Source organism: Buteo buteo, chromosome 19 (genome assembly GCF_964188355.1).
Source record: "Buteo buteo chromosome 19, bButBut1.hap1.1, whole genome shotgun sequence".
In the NCBI taxonomy this organism is placed as follows: domain Eukaryota; kingdom Metazoa; phylum Chordata; class Aves; order Accipitriformes; family Accipitridae; genus Buteo; species Buteo buteo.
The window spans coordinates 5,309,758-5,329,219 of NC_134189.1; the positions used below are offsets into that span (position 1 = coordinate 5,309,758).

The 19,462-nt window shown below is 39.1% G+C and overlaps 1 protein-coding gene across 2 annotated transcripts in view; it reads right to left on the reverse strand.

Annotated features, from left to right (window-relative positions):
* Nucleotides 1–19,462, reverse strand: part of RFX4 (regulatory factor X4) — a 98,144-nt gene that overhangs the window by 39,980 nt on the left and 38,702 nt on the right. The window contains exons 5-9 of one of the 2 annotated variants that reach the window (XM_075050820.1): nt 12,062–12,123; nt 6,842–7,055; nt 5,924–6,001; nt 3,938–4,101; nt 1,495–1,595 (exon numbers count right to left, since the gene is read on the reverse strand). In XM_075050820.1, coding sequence (XP_074906921.1) covers nt 1,495–1,595; nt 3,938–4,101; nt 5,924–6,001; nt 6,842–7,055; nt 12,062–12,123 — 619 coding nt within the window. The remainder of the gene's footprint in view (nt 1–1,494; nt 1,596–3,937; nt 4,102–5,923; nt 6,002–6,841; nt 7,056–12,061; nt 12,124–19,462) is intronic. The other variant, XM_075050821.1, reaches the window with a different exon arrangement.

Genomic DNA, 19,462 nt, shown 5'->3' on the forward strand with positions numbered 1-19,462 from the left:
TCTCTTGATATACAAAGGAACTGAAGACCAGAAAGAACTATTTAATAGAAAGAAAAATGTTGGTGCAAGAACAAGTGGGCATAAAATAATGATAGCTACATTATGTGTGGAAATCAGAAAAGGTTGCTAAATCTTAATGCAAACAAACTTTGGAGGAGTCTTTTGACTGGACTAGTAGGAGCTCAAATCTGATACAGTTTCAGGTAGAATTTGATCAAAGTTTCTGAAAGTGGTTACATGATCTACTAATATGCTATGGGATAAGATGGCCCAGGAGGTACTTGCCAGTCCTCTGCTCCTGTTTTAGCTCTTTCCAAGCGATACGGACCTTGTATTAAGGTATTTCCTATACTTGGAAAATGAACTTTTAAAATGTTGTATTGGGCATCTTTTTCTGAATCTGTGACTTGGAAACTGCAAACATGACCAAGGCTTGCAGTTACTCCTGTCAGTACCTCCACTGACTGCGTACACTATCACAAATTCTGATGAGGAGGAAACAATTGCAGAAGCAACAAAGGCTCCTGTAAAAGGTAGGATACACTCAAGTTTTTCCTTATACTAAAATCACCAAAGACTTGCAGATCTATCCAAACCGGCCTTAGACATGGCCACAGAGTAGGTTTTCCCTCTGTACTGTACATAGAGGCAGTTAAAGAGTACAGATTGAGAATGACCAGAAAGTGTATTGTCCACCTCTTTCTCTCTCCCTGTAAGATTGGAAAAGATTTTGCTGTTTCAGATTCTCGATATTTTGAACTGACAAAGATGTGATAAAGCATATTCTCAGTTCTGACTTTGTGTAACTTTTAAAATAAATTAGTAAACAATGCAAAAAAACCCTAAAATTAGTTGTTCCAACTTACATCCTGACTGTTCTCAGTAAAATATACACCTAATTTTCCATGCTGATCAAAATAGTTAATCCTTCTCCTAAATTAGTTTTTTTTTTTTTCCCCTTTAACTTTGTGGTGTGGAATTTAGTGCTCATGAAAGGCAAAGAATTGAGAGCCGTGAAATAAAGCAGGCTTTATCAATAGGTGATGTGCACTGCAGGCATCTACAAAGCACGTCTGAAAAGGACTAGTGCCCTTTCCTGTGGTGACAGGGTAATTTGATCTCCTTCATTTTTAACTCTGGCACTTTTTTGAGCAAGGGCCTCAAGCTGTATTCAAATTGTGCTAGCCTAAAGGTTTGTTTAATAATTTCCTTTGCCTAATATCATCCCTAATGTTTGCTTACTATCAACAAAATTAATTTCTTATCAGAATCCACAAGAATGGAAAAACAATTCTTCTCATTTTGAGCAGTGCCTCATTTCACTAAATGAAATTGGTTTTCATGAACAAGTGGAGATTGTAAGTGAATGCAAGATTTATAATGCTGACAGGTTTTAATTCCTAAAAGAACACTAGTCTCACTTCCAATTAATTTGTAATCAATAAACACTATATACATCCCAGGTTAATAGGAGAGAGATTGGGCAATACATACATTCAAATTTGATATTTCGTAGGTTTTCTGGTAAATCGTGGAGAGCTACTTTCAGCCACTCATCCAGCTGCTTTGCAAACTTTCGGATCACCTGCGTCAAACTGAAAAGAGAAATCACTACATCAGAACGTGTTCACTCTTTTACACTATAAAATCTGTGAACGTGTGATGACTATGAATCAGTTATTTACAACTCACTGTTATGCAGAGTTGCTGATGTATTTTGGTTTGTAGGCGTGAAGAAAAACTTCTGAAAACGTTTGCAGAAAAAGGAAAACTTATCACCATGTTCAAAACCTCACAATGAATGAAAGCCTCTGTACTGCACTGCTTTGATACTTACAGTATTCTTAGCCTGAAAGAAAATCATTCCCACTCTGTACAAATATAAAAACACAAAATCACAACTGTTTAAAGAAGACAATAGATCAAGCTTTGGATTTCAGCTCAACTGTGCCCACACTTACACAGATGTACGCAAGGATGTGCAAGCGAAGCGACAACCATGCTGCAGGCTGGAGCCGGTGAGTGGATGATGATGGTGGGGAGGAATTTCCAGGCAAGCCCACACAGGTGGGGGAAGTGGGGGCGGAGCAGGACCTGCCTGCTTAGCTCTGCACAGGACAGGAACTTTCCCAGACAAGTGGGATTTCTCTCTTCTCCCTTACTACCCTTTCCTGATGGCTCCATCATTTCCTGCTAAACTTGGTGAGCAGCTCATTCTGCCCTTCTTCTTGGAATTGCTCGGTATAAAATGACAGTTTCCAGGGAAAGTTGCAGGGTGTATGCAGGGGACCCTAACAGTTGGTTCTGCCAGGCTGAGCTGCACTGCCTGTGGCAATACTCAAGATACACAGATGAGAGAGAGTAAAGATGCGAGGAACTTCCCCTCTTCCAGCCGGGCAGCTTTTTCTGTTTGTATTCCTAACACACTGTGCTGAGAACAGAGCTGGTAAAATAAACGTGGCCATAGGCCTGCTCTGCTCCACAAAGACACCTTAACAGGACAGGGGATGGATGACAACTGCTGCACCCACTGCAAAGTGGCTTTTCTGGACAGCCAATATTTGTTCCCAGGAAGTTCCTCAGAGGATTCTGGCTGAGTCAGCAAGATTTCCTTCAGGAGCTTCCATTGCAATGAGACCTTCTTCACCCCCTCCAGTGCAGGCTATGGCTTAATAGCCACAATCTGGCCCTTTATATGCATTACAAAAGTCTATATTCACACTCAAGTCTCTCCTTATTTGCTATGAAAGAACTAAGCAGCTTGAGAAAAGGACTGCTGTTCTGTTTAATCCTTCCAATGAAATAGATTTGGGGGGTGTGGGGGGGTGAAGGGCAAAGCCTGTAAAAATGTACATGTCTTATCAAGGAAAGCCCATGCTTATAACAGGTTTCGTGTGGAAAAAAATACTTTGCCTGTACTGTAGCAGTCATGCAGTGCACATAGAGCAGAACAACATCTTGAAAACATTTGCCATGATCAGAGACACTTTAAAATCTCAAGGGCCAAATATACAGCACCAATAAGAAACTCCTAGAGCACTATTCTTAACAAATTGCTCAACCTCAGGAATGCATCAGTCAAATAATACTAATGGTGTACACATATATTTAGAAAAAGAGAGTTTCCTGATGCTCATATTAGAAAAATCAAAGGGGGAAACAGGTTGACTGCACTCAGTGATTACACTTTTTGCTGTGAACTGTTGATCTCTGTCCTGCTTTGCCTATATAAACAGGACTTCTTGGACTCCATGGGCTCCAGGTGGGAAGAGAACAGCTGAGATCTACCACATGGATTGGAAAAGTGAATTTAACTTTGAAACAAAAGAGGGAAATATTTCTTAATACAAATAAATCAATTCTAAAATAAGCATCTGTTTTTCATAGGATAGTATTTAAATTAAACTAGCTTGTCCAAGACTTCACAAGTACAATCTTCATGTTTTATACTACAGGCAAGCAGAGTAACAATTGGATTCCAAGAGTGTATATGGAGACATGTGAGTATTGACAAAGAAAGCAGCCAGGCCAGCTCCTCTTGTCACTATAATTCAGAATACTGTTATGTTGTTATCCCTGACTAGCAGAAAAGTGTCTGAAAGTTTCAGAAGACAGTGTGGTACTCTGCAGCCCGCAGCCTTCTGATATTCCCTGAAAGTTGGGACATGAGTATCAGCTTGATGTTAGTAAACCAAGAAGGTGGTATCTTTTATCACACAAAAAATAACAAGTTTTTCACAATACAAGTCTTGCTAAAATCTGAACATTTCTTCAGGAACATGTCAGCTCTTCAACTCCTTTGAATTGGCACTGTGATTTAAACTCAAGAAGTGGGTGGCAGCAAGCAGCTTTCTGACAACTGGTGCCATTCTTGAAGAAAAGACATATAACAAAGACAGCTGAGCTAAAAGTGGTCAGTGCTGCTAGCTATACTGACCTGTCAGGTAATGCTTGTAGTACCGTTGGCATCAAAACTCCAGAAATCGCTTTGTACAGAATTGAATCACAAACTCCCACTATATTCACTACAGTTGAAGAACCCAATACGGGCAGCATATGAGGAGGCATCCCTTGCCAAAAGTGCAGAAGAAAACTTTGAACCTGCAATCACGAGAAGAAGCAGGGATGTTTAAATTAAAATAACCAAAGGCCACAAATACCATTTTCTTTAAATGATCCTGCTTACACAGCATTTGTTTCAGCCCCAGAGCTGGACTGATGGCGCACAATGCAGGCAAGGCATACTCCTTAACTAGACAGGCTCATACTGTAACGCAGCACACAATGGGATAATCAACCAAAGGGTGAGGAGACATTCTGAGTTGGTGACAGGGTGTCTTTGTGTTACTACAGTAGAGACACCCATAGGAACCACCATATTTTTACCTTCCATCAGTGGCTGGTGAGCGTAACTCTTTGGCTTCCACGTGTCAAACCTTTTTCTCTTTCTTTGCTCTCTGTCCCTGTATACAAAGGAATGCAATCTAGGGCTTGGGGTAGGGAGGGAGAAGAGGATAGCACATGGCTTACAGGGGTCAATATACCATTTTCTGTCTTCATTTTGGAAAGAAACACTACACTTTTGGATTTCTTCTTTCCTCCACTATGAAGGAAAGAGGAGAAAGAATGGATAAAGACAAAAAAGAAAATGGGGAGGACATTTCAGACACAGCAAAATATCCTTCTGAAAATTTTCATGTAGGAAATAGAGGTGTTATTCAGTGAACGATATGATCAGTTCTACAGGGGTCAGAACACTGGCATTCATAAGTGATAACCTTTTGCACGCAATCAGTACTGAAAATAAGTAACCACACCAGGTGCAGTAAAGAATATTTGCCATTATATATTGTTGCTGCTCAGCCCCTTCCCCACTATTGATCCTGACAAACAGATTCCCTAACAAAATATAACACCCTGCTCTTAAGAAAGTATTCTGAGACTCATCCGGCAAAACTTCCTGAATATGTCACATATTTCTCTCAGATGGAAACATCTTGACTGGGTACGATGACTTAAAAGAGCCTCAGCTTTAAACCAGAAGAGTGTAAGAATTAAACAGTGAGAGGAAGAAATGCAGGGAATTTCTTGCCATTGTTCAAAAGGCGGAGTCAAGAGACCTGTTCCCTTTGATTTTTTCTGGGACCTGGCTGTCATATTTGCATCAGGCCCTCAGCATCTCTATAGTCAGATTTGTTTTCCTGGACTAGAGGTCTTCTCTACATGTAATATAAAACTGATTGCATTCCAGAAATGTTTTATTTTTCAGCTCTAATTATAGAGCTGTCTGCATGCACTGCCAGAAAACCCTCAGATTCAGTCAGATATGCAGCAAGTAGAAACCTTATCCATTTCTAGTGGATGGTATCAACTGCTGAGCAGTGCGCATGTTCCTAGCTGCACTGCAGTACAACTGAGGAATTGGAGACTGCAACTACAGCTTTCTGGGATATCTGGGAGGCTGTAGGCCCACCACCACCCTGCACCATTGTTAATAGACCAGCAGAGCCCACCATTTTGCCTGTGGCACCTGCCCTGGGTTTGTGCTGAAAGCTCAGAAAGAATTCCTTCAGACAGAGCTCAGTCCCAACTCAAAGCTTAGAAAAGTGGTGGTGGACACACTTCTTGAGTTGTAAGAACTGGATTGTCCAACATCTTGTAAGGGGGTATTGCTATCTTAATCCTGCTGGTGAACGGAGAGACAAAAACATTCCCATTGCTTTCGTTCCTGTAACTCGCAGTGTCGTGAGATCTAACGCTATCAGTCACATATTATATTCTCAAGTATAGCTATTGTTCATTACTCATGAAAGGGATTGGCCACCACAAAACCAGAAATTTGTAATATCACATTCAAAATAAGCTCTCAGATCCATTAATACCTTATGTATCATTAAACTACAACTGTAGTTTCTAACCATACCTCATCAAAGTTTGCTCTTATTACAGTGTCTAGTATCCTCTGACAGTGAGTTCTATACATCATAATAAAGGTAGAAACCTGAAAAAGAATGAGAAGGAGACACACAAAAGATCATTCTACTTTAAGAAATTCACTTTTAAAACTATCAGAATATAGAGCACCAAAATTAAGATTTTCTTATCTTACCTATGCACAATTGCAAAAATAATGGAATCGGTTAGAGTCTAGTTAGATTAGTTAGATTAGCTTTAAGATGAGTTTTCTTCTTAAAAGTAAATTCTCCCTTTGAATTCATGGATTTTTCTATGTCAATGGGGATTCTTCAAATGTAAGAGGAGCAAAAAGCCTCAGTGAGATCAAAGACGAGAATGTGGCCCTAATTAGGACATAAAGAACTATAAAACCCTATTCTTTTGTCCACTTTACATTGATACTACACATGTGAATAGCACCAGAAAACTAGCAAGCTCAACCAAGAGCAGCCAGAGCACTTTTGTCATATGTGCAGATAGGATTCTCTTAATTTCTAGTCTAGAAGGATAAGAAATACACTAAGTCCCTCTCTGCTCAAGAAAGCATCAGAACTGTTTTTCAGTTTGCCATCAAACGTGTTCACAGATTTAAGAGCTATAACACATTTAAAAACAGTTACCCTCAAACCTCACCTTCTGTATGTAATGTAACTTTAAAAAAAGTGTGCACAGGCTTTAGAAATATTGTACAGCTGATAGTGTCAGCTGCCTATTTTAAGGGAAGATATTTCTTCCAATTATATGAAGTAATTAAGTCACCCATAAATAACGTCAAAGCATTATTAAACTTATTCTAATTTAAAGTCTTTATATTTTAGATAAAGCTTTCATCCAAAGCAGGGGAAAAAAACCAAGACAAGCCAAGAAAAGATTTCCAAAGCGTTACCTTCTCCTCTGGCAGACTGGCTGGCAGATTTAGATCTTTGACATTTGGAAACTCTGGCAGTAATGTTCCCAGTTTGGATCGTGGTGAATACGCCACTGTCTGTTTGGTTACTTCTTTTTTTCCTGTTTCGTTGACCCAGGCTGCTCCTTTTTTAGAATACATCACATCATAATACTGGGAGTTTTCTTTCACTGCAATTCCATAATAATGGTACCTGATACATAGAGATGTATATTTTATAAAGCAGGTTGTTTGAAATTGAAAAAAAAAAAAAAGATATGGGTGTAAGAGAAACTGATAATGCTAATGACTTCTACACAAAACAGACTGTGGAATAATTTATATATTATTAACAAGCATTGATTCAGTAGCAGAACATTGCAGTAATATATTGGGCTTCCAATTTTCATTCCTTCTGGTAAAAGTAGCTCTCTTCAGAGTTAATAAAGCTGAATCTGTTGCAGGGCAGGAAAATAATGGACTTCCATATTTTTTTTCTTGTTATAAAAAAAAAAAAAGCATCCTAAAGCTACTTGTTGGCAGAGCTCTGCTGTGCAGCTGCTCCTTCAGTTTAGCAATAAGCAGAGGTACAGACCCTCTGGACTGGCCCTTCTGTTGTTATTTCAGCTCCCTGATTCTCAGACTGTTGAGGGCTGGTTTGATCCCTGAAAAGCATGAGCCTGTATTGCAAATGAGTTGATCAGAAATGTTTCAAAAATTGAAAACACTTCAATGAAAAGAGGGGAGAAAAAGGCTTGTGCTGGAAAGCAATGAATGGTAGGAAATGTACAGTTCGAAATTATTTGCTTCATAACTTAGCATCAGCACTGAGCTTATATCAGTGGGGGATACTACGCAACACTGTAACTCTGTTTGTGCAGACCACAGTGGGAATTGCACGGTGTGGCTGTGCTATAAGAACGGATTGGTGGCCTTATGGCACAAGTTTGTGCTACAACTTAGCTTTATTATAGGTGTTAATGGAAGCACTGATTATCCAGCCTAACTCTTGCATCAAAGCAGCAAAGGTAATCTTATTCCTTCCATAATTTGCTAACTTTTATTTCAGTTTCTCAACTGTAGGCACTACCAACCCGTCAGCTAAATTTTTAATGATTACAAAAGGCATCACAAGATTGTATTGCTCATATACTTTTGATTCACCCTACTTTCCTAGAGAGAAGTTTCAATGACGTTCCAGTTCTCTCCTTATAGTCTATCAAAACCCTATCAGACCATTATGAGACACTGTCTTCTGGATCCCACTGTGGTGGCAGGAGAAGTTACCATCGCCGGATGTTTGTTGTATTCCCCAGACATTACTGATTTCAGAGTGCTGCCAGCAGATCTGTTCACTTGAATGGACCCAAGTTTGCTTTAGGCAATATCAGCTCATTTTACAAAGGTCATCAATTAAATTAGTGAAAGAATTATCTCTATGTGATGGTAGTTTAAACTAACTCAGGTGACTTTTTTCCTTTTTTCTCTCTCAGTCACTTACTGACAGATCAACGCGTGTCATAATCTCCAGCAGAAAGTCATAGCAAAGAGCTGGAAGCTCTAATCTTGTCTACCAGCACAGATGGGCTGAGAGGAGGCCTGGGGAGTTGTAGCAAACTTCTAGTGTGTGGCTCCCTTGCCATGCCCACTGAGGACATTGTATATTGTCCATTAAAAATAAAAGCTATCTTGAACTCAATATTGAATAATCCAAGTGAGATTTATTAAAACATTAGTATGAATGGGATTTCCTAGCTTCAATACCTGAGAAGCCACACTATCAGCTCCTAAGGCCATTAGGGCTTAGGCCAAAAAGCGTATTCCACACCAGAAGAAACCAGGCTCCAGATTGGTCCTAAGCTGTTACAGATAGCTAATGGCAAGTTTGTGCTAACACTGGGGTTATAACACCAGCTGTAGAAGTTTGGCTTTTTAGCTTGAACGGTAACAAGTCCAGCTTGCAGCTCAAGTCCCCAGTTTGGTCTCTAGCAGCTGTCATGCATGCAATGCACGTAAGAGCCATAAAGCTCACATGCGTCCTGTGCAGTACGTCTGGGGTTGGGGAACCGAAAGGAAATGCTACAGGGAGCTAGCACCACAAATTGCTGAGGGAAAGGGGGGAAAAAGGGAAAAAGGTCACAGCAAGCAGGACTGCAAAAGTTCTTGATGGACTGAGAGGTTTGTGCAATTTAAACAGGGGTTGGTCTCATGTCAAGTTTCAGCTTAAATTAGTTCAAGAAAAAAAATGAATGAAAGCCTGGAAAATGTAGTAGAATTTCATTGTGCATTATTTAATTTGTGGTATATTGCACTTGGCAGTAAACTACATAAAAGAGTTTTCCAGGTAGCTTCAAAATCATATAGACAGCAATAGCCAAATTAACTCCAAAATTTTTCCAGATAGCTTCCTCCTTCAGTAATTTTACCATTCCAAATGGCAAAAACTCACTTGTGCAGTTTACAAAGATTCTTGTGTATTTCTACCAGAAGAAAAAACCAACTTAAGTCAATAAACAGTGCTTGAAAGTTTGATCTGTAGAAGAATAACATGCAGACAACACAATCATATTTGTGGTAAATAATGGAATGCTTTTTACTCTCACGAATCCGGCATCTGCAGCATTCCTTTAGAGAAAAAGCAAATTTCCCTTTACACCATGTAGTTTCCATCAGTTTAACTAACCTCTTGTGTACATAATTGAAGAGTTTCAAACTACAGTACAGAAAGAAATTGGCTTTTATGTTTAGCTGCCTTCTCATGGCTCACCTGTATTGGAACTGTTTGTAAGCTAGGTGTGATAGAAAACAGCTGCATGCTTACAGCAATAAACCCAGCTGCAAAAAAGAAAGCCTCACAACTGATGACCAACAGTATAGCACCACTGTAGCTCTGAACTTTGTAATGTTACAAGGCAGCCGTGCTATAAAAAAATTGAAGGCAGAACAGTGTGAAGTCGGATAATCTTAACCACTTCTATGGCCGAATTTGCTTTGGCAGTAGCAGGAAAGTGGAATGAAAATCATACTGGCAGCAATCAGTCAGCACAGTTGGCGATAAAGGGACTGAAGTGTTAATGTCTAAAGTAATTTCTTTACGTAAAACTTAATTGGAATGCAGTCAGATGTTTCTGAAAACAAAACCAGAGCTCTGTTAACAGCTGTGCTAGGTCTAGCAAGGAGTGTATTTATTGTAAAGAAGTACAGTGTGCATGTAGTATGTATGCATGTGTGTTTATACCTCTCCTCTTCATTGGATCAAATGAGAATGACTCCTCTGTATGCTATAATTCTTGGGGTGTTAACCACTGATGAAGATTTAGGCATCCTCTTTTGGAGCAGAAGAACTCAATTTCACACCTGCTGAGGCTGTGAAATTTGAGTGACTATTTCTCCCTCATAGGGGTGACCAAGGACTCTCAGGGGCCAAGGATTTTGCCAAGCACAGACAGCATGCTTTACAGAAACCCCTTCTTACTTGCTAGATAGGGAGCAGAACCATTGCAAAGGTGGCACGAGAGGAGTATGTGACCTGAAAGCTCCTCTGATAGGCATGCAGGTTAGGGGGAAAATATGCAAGAAATATTAAGTCTCATTGATTTTTAGCCTCATTGAGAGTAAAGAGGCACAGCTTTTGGAGATGCAAGATACCTTCAGTTAGCAAATCAAGAGCATCTTGCCCCTCTGAGAGACTTCTGAGCTCCAATTTGGAATTACAGTGGTGCTCATTCTTTTCATTAAACAGGAAAACAAATAACAAAGTTGTATCCAATGTCAGAGTGATTTGATGGCTGACAGAGGGTACTCTCATATGAATGTTTCCATAAAGCAACTTGTGCATGCTTTCACTCTATCTTTATGAACCTCCACAGAAATTATATTCAGTCCTAAATCCTGATTCTCTGAGTCCGGACCTATCATGCTTTCCTAATATGCTGTTGGGCTAGCCTAGGATTTGCATCTGAGAAATATCTGGTAGTTTTGTTATGAGTGATGTTATGGTAGCTTTGAATTTGCATTTGGGAAGAGATTTCAGATCTTCAATTAGCTGCTTAAATATGGCCGCCTTAGAAAAATAAAGCTTAGTTATAAAAATTAGGAGAATCTCAAGATGGGGAAAGGACATTTGGTCCCATCAAAGATACTGCTCAGCATGGACCACTTATTAGAAGAGCACAGTAAGGTTAATTTTAATGGCATTTCTTTTAGCATCTTAATTTCTTTTTTCTTTTAAAGAGTGGGTCATTCTAGCTTTAGTATGTAAGTTCAATTCTCACAGCATGTTTGTTTCTCAGCATTTAGCAATATTGTTTCTAGGCTTTGTTTCGAAAGAGAAGATCTACCAGCAAAATTTCGCGATAACGCTGTCCCAGGTTTTCATTTCCACCTCTGTAGTTTTCCACTTGTGATCTACAGAGACTACCCTTAGACTACCCTGTAGGATTCTGTGAAAGCTAATCAAGAAAAGCAGATAGATACATATATATAAGCTCCCTAACAATATACATGTATATTTGCAATAAAAAGATCCAAAGCTCCACTGGAAAAAATTCATGGAGTCCACAAGCAGAAAAAAGTATAAAACATCACTGTATCCTCTTTATAAATTAGTAGAATCACATCTTGTCAACAACTAGAAAAAGTCAAATACACCAGGAAATGCATTCTTCTTTCTGAATCAATTTCTCGTTCTGAAATTAGGGTGAACTGTTTTCAGGAAGTACCAGCTTTTGGGTAAGGCAATAAACTAATTCCTTGATCACTTAAAGATATATTGGATTTCATTACACAGGAAAAATGGTGGTTAAATCCAGGTTTGTGGACAATTTCAGTTTAGGCCAATGTATGTTCCTACCTAAATTCCAGATAGCATTCTGCCACTTGTCCTCTAAACTGAAACATGATGTTAACCAGCTATTATTTCCCAGCCTCCGACAGTAGCTCCATTACTCCTGGGTGTGAATGTCCTTTACGTTGTGTAAAGTGAGTTGAGATGAAAAACATTGCTGATGAAATCAGTAAAAGGCCTCCATTAGACTACGTTTGCAGGATCACCACTGAATCAATAACACAATGTGAAGACTACAATGGAACCTCCATCAAAGTTGGGTTTTAAGTCCCCAACTGGACAAATTATTCCCTGATCTTATAGTATTCTATTCAGTAAAGCCAGAGCCATATGGGGCCCTGGGTGAGATGATAATACTACCATACGCTGCTTACTTTGATTGGCCTCTGGTTCCAAGTCTTCTTGTTGTTAGCTGTGGAAACTGTTGCCTTATTATCTACAAATAAGTAGAACTGATATTAGAAAAAGTTGAAAAGCACATTGCTAATACTTAATTTAATATAGACTGTTAAGGCAGAAAAGCAGAGAAACTGTACTGCGACATCAGCAAAATACATGGCAAGAGAAAACAGAAACAAAGCTTTTGATTTTTTCCATTACTGAAAGAGAGGAAAGAGACTTTAAAATTCAGTATAATTCCATTAATTACCATTAATTTAAATAAAGACTTTCAGAAGTTACCGGAATAGAATACATTTCCTTAAAAATCTAAGTTCAGTTCTGCCTCTAAACTAAGGAGGATTGTACTTAGAATTGGCCTACTATTTATTTATGTCAGTTTGCAGGATCAACAAACCTGGTTTTGCTGCAAATAGAGGAAACTCTCCTTTTTGAGAGTTTTGGAGGCCACAGTTCTTTACAGACCTTCACAATCCTGCCATTAAACACTCCTTTTTCTAAAAGATCATTCCCTGAAAAGATTTTGGTATTTTTCAGGGACACCACTTCTACCAGGGAAGACTCACTGTTGCATTTGTGAAGATAGCTCGGAATCAATCTATCCTCTGTGGAAAACAAGTGCATCTCAGAAACAGCAGGGTATCATAAAAAATCTGGACTGTCAGCAGAGATTAAAAGAACATTGCTACTGTAAAACAAAACTTCTTTAGTGCCAGATGCATTTTAGGAAATGGATTAATGGATGTAGATTGTGCCTTCAGTAATCAGAGCCTCTATCAACCAGGCTAGTCCTGATGAAAAAGCTCTGCTGTAGTTGCTGGGAAGGCAGCACTCAGCACTTCACAGGATTGAACCTGATTCTCAGTGTGGTCTGCTGCAGAAGGAAAATTCTTCTGGCAAAACAGTCATGCAAGAAAGACTGCAATAAGCCGTGAAGATTCACTCGCAAAAGGAATTTCTTCCTTTTTAAATTTATAATCTATTTTAATTGTGTTTTCATTATATAAATAGCTAAATGTTTCTTCTTTGGGGGGGGGGGATGGGACTAACTAATATTAAAGGAAAACAGGCATACCAGGTGAAATATAACTGCTCAACTAGAAGAAAACATCAATTAAAATTGATTAAATAATATAGATTTTTTTTTTCTCCATTAGCCATTTTGCTATCATGATAAATATTTAATCCTGATTGATGACTGAAAGCTCTGGAACACATATTTGGATCAAAAGGTGCTATATAAATAAAGACATTACAATGTCACATATTTGACCATTTCTTCAGTAATATTTTTTTTAGCAAATGTACAATCATCTTCCCATTGTATCATGTAAAAATTGACCTGCACTGGTTTCCAAGAGCTTTGCACACCGTGGCTGATGTCAAAAATGCAGCATAGACTCAGAGTGGCTAGGTTGTTCAGCTTTAATTTCTGGAGCAAAACTTCAGCAAACAGTAAAACACTTTTGTGGAGCTGTGAAAGTTCAGCCTAGCTGTTTGATAAATGAGCAGACAGGCAAGCAGTCCTTCTTTCTTTTTTTGTATGGATTCAATGAAGCCTGCCTAAAGAACACCACATGCTGTTCCAGCTACTGATCTAACATTCCGCAACATCTCAGCCTTCCAAATTCCCTTTAATTACACATTAATCCCACCCCTCTCTCTTTCATTTTCTGCAGACAGGGTTGGGGGCTCCACAAGGCTGTGGGAAAAAAAGGCAGTGTTGAAGAACTACTTTCTGAGGATGGTTTTTTTGGGCTAGGGGTTTTTTTTGGGTTTTGGTTTGTTTTTTTTCGGGGTGGCAGTTATCACTCAGAAAATACCGTTCCTCTCCAAAAGTTGATTTTACAGCAGTAGACTCAAAAGTAAATCTTAATATTAGAGATATTTTTATCCTCTTTTTTCTTTTGGAACAACATGAACCCATATTACTTTCAAGTCTTTCTAGTAGTGATGAAGTGTTACAATGCACACTGTAAATACTACTTTATGAACCATATGCCGTGGGAGTTCCTGGGATTTAAATAAATCAGCCAATTTCTACATACCAGGGCAGAGGTGATCAGGAAAAGAGAAGAATAATGGAGCAGTTGATCAGATGATCCCTTTTTCTTTTCTTTGTTTGTTTCTTTTTTAAATCCAGCACATTTTAAACAATGAAGTGCACCTTTCAGAATACAGCTGAAAAGTATGCATCACTTAAAATATTCTTTACCAATAATTTACCAAAAAAAAAAATATCTAGAAAATCTTTGCGGAAAAAAAAGAAGTCAGGGCTTTTTAATCTAATGTTGCACATGTAAAATATGTATAACATGGCATACTCATGCTTGGGTGCTCATACACATGAGCATGGGTATTTATGTGTGTGTTTGGAATAAAACAAGTCAAGTACTAAATGAACTAGCTGTTCATATAAATGTTTATATTTGGCTACATTTATGCGAATCCCTGTGCAAAGATATTGCCAAAGGCAGTGAGATTTCCCTGAAAGGAGAGAGGAAACCAGATCAGGCAGGACAAAGTGGAGTGCACTGTGTGCTGAAATCAATGGAAAAAGCAGAGCATCCAAAATGTTGATTTTAAATCAGACTTTCATTCTGAAAAGTCACCCTACAAAATACATAGTCATTGTGTTTCATGTTTATTAACTTTTAAAGACCTACATAGAAAATAAGTTAATTTTACAGTTAGGTGAGGAGAAAAGGGGGTTCCCAATTGTTAGACATGAAAATTGAGGTTTGGGTCCAAAAGCCAAGTTGGATCATTTTCCTTTCATCACTGCAGTGGGGTTGTGCAAGCAAACGAATCAAGACCAGATCACACAGTTTGAGCTGCTTTCTGAATGGAGCCCAGTCCCCGTTCTCAACAGAAGCAGTGGTAAAAAGATCTCATGGGTGGTATCTAAGGGAATTTTGGAATGAACGGGCCTTTTACCATTGTCCTTCAATGGAACTGAAATTTCATCTCATACTTCTCCGAAGTGACCACAAAACCAGCTGCCCTGTGAGATCTGCTGATTAAAAGGATACAGGTTTTAAATTTTCCAAGTAACATTCCACCTAAATTATGTGGCAGTTTTGACTGTTAGGCATTATTTTATGCTACTTGGCTTTTTGGTTTTGAGACAGACGTAGACGAGGAGTTCCATGTGCAAATAACTTCTGTCCCCACTATATTAGCCTCAGAAACCAATGGTCCTTCTATTTCTTTCTGTTACTACACTTTAATTGTGCCCTCCCTCACTTTCCTCTGTGCCCTGCTCAAGATCTGATCTTGCCTTCTGTCTATAGAAGATCTTGTATGCCTTTCTGATTAAAAAAAATAAATTAATAACTGCCTTATCTTTTTGCAACTTCATAGTTCTTTTGTTGATTGCCTTCTGTATATGTAAAAGCAGAAGTCATTACATTATAAAACAACATATATATAGTTTACATCTTTTCAGGGGACTTAGCATATCCAGGACAGCATTTGTTTAACCCTTTTGCAGACAATCCCAATACATGGGTTTAGGAATGCCTGTGCAGATAGAACATAAGGGGACCTTTTTCTTTCAGACAGGCAGTAATCTTTCCACTCTGAATGTCTGGGGCAGCCAAAGTGAATGCAGGAAAGAAAAGTCTTCTCATATCATTCTCTCACACTGAGATTACAATGCTAGTAGTACAACAACCAACATATATTGCACAGATCTTGGAGCTAACAGGATTTTTATACTGTTTCAGCTTTTTAAACCTAGTAGAGGTGTCTGAATAAACTTGAATTAAGTATCTAGTTACTTGTAATTTTGGTCATTCTTAAAATAGAGCAATAAAAAATAAGTTACTTGAGCATCCATGCAAAACACAGAAAGCTTTATGGGCAACAACTAGAAATATGCACTTCTGTAAAGGTCTGTACTGTAGTCTGCACAACCTATTAACCTTAGACATGGCTAACTGCAGGAGCTGTTCTGTTACCCGCAAATGGCTGCAAAGGTGCATTCCTTCATCCTGATTACTGCCAGCTGTAATTTCTGCTACTGCATCTCTCCTCACATCTCCAGCACTGTGACATTCCAACACAAGCAGAGCCAGCCCCAGCTTTAAAATGAGGAACGTATTGTCTATTCTGCCTTCATCTCTGTACAGTAACTCATCACTCCTCATTGCATTCACTATCAAAGTATGAACTTTATGTTTCCCAGTTATTCCATCTAAATTCTTCTATGATATGAGATGCCAAAACAAATCAGGGGAAAAAAAAGCCCAAACCATCTTATAAAGCATCTTATGCGTCTGTCTTCATGCAAACAAATAAGGATGGAAGGAACCAGAGATGTCTGGAAACTTCTGAAGTAATTTTCTTCTCCCTCCCCATGTCAAAATACTAAATTTTGCTCTGGGGGCAATAGGCAGAGGATGACTTTTAGAAGTCTTTTCCCTGGAATTATTTAAAAAGCTACTTTTCAAAAGGCATGTTCATTTTGTTAGTGCATGTGATCTAGAGGGATGTTGTTATTCATGATTCCTGTTCCTTTCTATTTTAAATAATTCTAGCCGTGCTTCTAGAAATTCCCAGAGTAATGAAATAAAATAAAATTAAGTTGCAACTGTCATAGTTTAACCCCAGTCAGCAACTAAGCACCACGCAGCAGCTCACAGCAACCCAGTATTTGCACTCTGCCAGAATGAGAAATGGATTTCAGGCTCCAGGCTCTGTAGCTCTGGTAGGTTCTAGAGAGATTCTAAATACAGTGGAATAAATTCTCTTTCCTCTGTTAACAATTCTTCATAACAGGGCCTGGCTCTATTTATCTCAATTCAAGTTTCATGTCCCATATCTAGAGGGCATGCTTTTCTTTTATGAAGTCAGGTACAGAAGATTTGTGTTTATTTACCAAATTCTATTGTAGTGTTTCAAACTTCTTTGTCATGGCAGCAGGAAAAAAAACAAGTGATGCCAAATATAACTATACTCCCACACAGCCATGCTTTCCTTATTCTCACTGCTGTAAAAGACAAACAATGCCAATATCCTTAATCTTATATGGTAAGTGTATGATTTTTAGGCTTATTCATCTTTGGCCTTGTACTGCTCCAGCTGGATCATTCTGGGGTTTTCTCACCTGTTTCAGTGCTTTTGAAAAGCACTGCACTGAGACAGTCTGTTATTATTAACACCTGTGTTAACAGGTACCTTTTGGCTCAAATATGGCTGCGGGCTGGCTTAACACCACATTACCTGGAGGAAAAGGTCAAGAAAGCTTTGCCCTAAGAAATACCCACTGATAGGAAAGAGCATAATCAAATTTGTCCATTTCAAAATATCATTCCTGTCCCCCAAATCCACGAAACTGTGCAAAGAAAAGGATAGGTGTGACTGTGTCTATACCCTCTCTAATCCTTGCTCATTTACTTGCATAGCCCAGGAGAAAGGACTGTAGTGTACAGGTCCAGTATTTTTGACCGCAGATCTCTTGTCTGTTTAGATTCAATAACCTTCCCATTTGTCTCCACCCACTTTCATCATTTTGTGGAACAGGGTATGGTCTAGCTGTAGGATAAGATCTTGTTTCTAGCACTGATACATCTCAACTGATACTGCAAAGCAAGTCAGAAAAGCCTGTTGGCACCTTCTCTAATGCCTGTGCCCAATTTTGCCTGCTATGGAGATTAGACTTCATGAGGAACTCCAACTGAACTGGGCCCTTTAGTGAAGCTTGTGAGACCTCTCCTCAAATTCATCTATGTACAACAATATCCTCCTTCAGTAGCTCCTCTGGCCAGATGTTATTCAACCTAAGGCATGATCAAACAGATTACTGCATCCCAACAAAGCTACAAACGTCGAATGCTCTGACTCAGATACTTAGCTGAGCTGCAGCCACTTTTGGTGCTGACTTGCTGAAGCCAAGCAGATCTAAAACCCTGCAGAACTCCCCCTGCTCTGTACTGGTGCCAGCATGCTTACTGCCGTCACCCAGCATATCTGTGGGAAAAGGCTGAGCTCCAGGATCCCTGCACTCTGGCAGACCCTGTGCTGTAAGAACAGCCTCTGGGACGTGTTGACAAGGCATGAGGTAAAGCAGCCCAGAGGCCGCTCTACTTCATGCTGAAGACCTAACTAGAAGTCAGATGCTTGAACTGGCAAAGCCAGTAAAAATCCCTTTGCTAGAGGGCAAATCTTTGGGAAAGGAAAAGTCACTCCAAAGAAACCGAGGTGTCCTTGCTGGTTTTCTTACTCTCCAAGCTCAAGGAGAAAAAGGCAATGGTCAGCAACCTGCAGTAATACAAGGGATCAGTGAAGCAGAGCCAAGGGGGAAAAGACCTTTCCAACTACACTGTAGTACCCCTGTTCCCCACACCAGCATGACTGCTTGCTTCTGCAGTACTTGTGTTATTATGGTCTCCTCAGATGAGCTTGGCCTAGAAGATTCTGAATCGGGAAGAAAAGTCATACTGGTGTTAACTGTCCTTCAGTCAGGAACCTTAGCTGTTAAAAAGGGATGAAGGAAAAGCAGGGACTGCTCAGACAGCACTGACAGACTGATAGAGTCCTTCAATGCAATAGCAGAAACCACATCCTCAGCTTTAGATTGATTTTTCCCCAGTTCTATTTTTCTTTTCTATATTGACTAGGAAAAAAAAAAGCCTAATAAAAAACTATTCCATATGTAGTAATTTTTCATAACAAAGCAAGTGCTGGTTTAGTCTATCAGAAGAAAGCACTAAGAGTAAATTTGGCTTTGCTATACCAGTTACTATTGAGGCTACTTAGGAGTAAATTGAGAGTAAAGGAAAAAAAATGCATCTTCAGGAGAAGCATCTCCTTATGCACAGCAGGCAATTTCCAGATGTGTGCATTTCAATACAAAGACAAATCAGAATGCAGTCACATCACAATGTCATTATCAAAGAGGTTTCAATAAGGCTGATTGTCTGTCCTTTTTAAACATTAAATATATATAGTATGATAGCATGAAACTGCAAATCCTATTTATGCTAATCATGCTTGGAGGAGCAGTCCTGCTGGCAAAACTTCTGGGCATAGAGACAGTGCATAGTGATAAAAGAGGACTCTGGCTGGTACAGCTTGTACCTCCCTGGAGCAAAGCAAACTCTTGGAAAAAAAAGCACTTTTCTGCTGGTATAACTGTGCCTCAGCCCATTTTTTGGAAATGGGGTGGAAATATTGGTCAAAAATGTAAAAGATCTCTTTCCTAACCAATACTACAAATCTGTTGTGGACTTCACCCTTCTTTATTCAGTGGAATAAATTTATTGGAATCTAATTTTCACTTAAGCAAAGCCAGTCAGGGAGCAACAAAGAGGCTTTAAAATTTGTGTGAGCATGCATTCATGTTAAACCTCTTTATGCTGCCAGAGCAATGT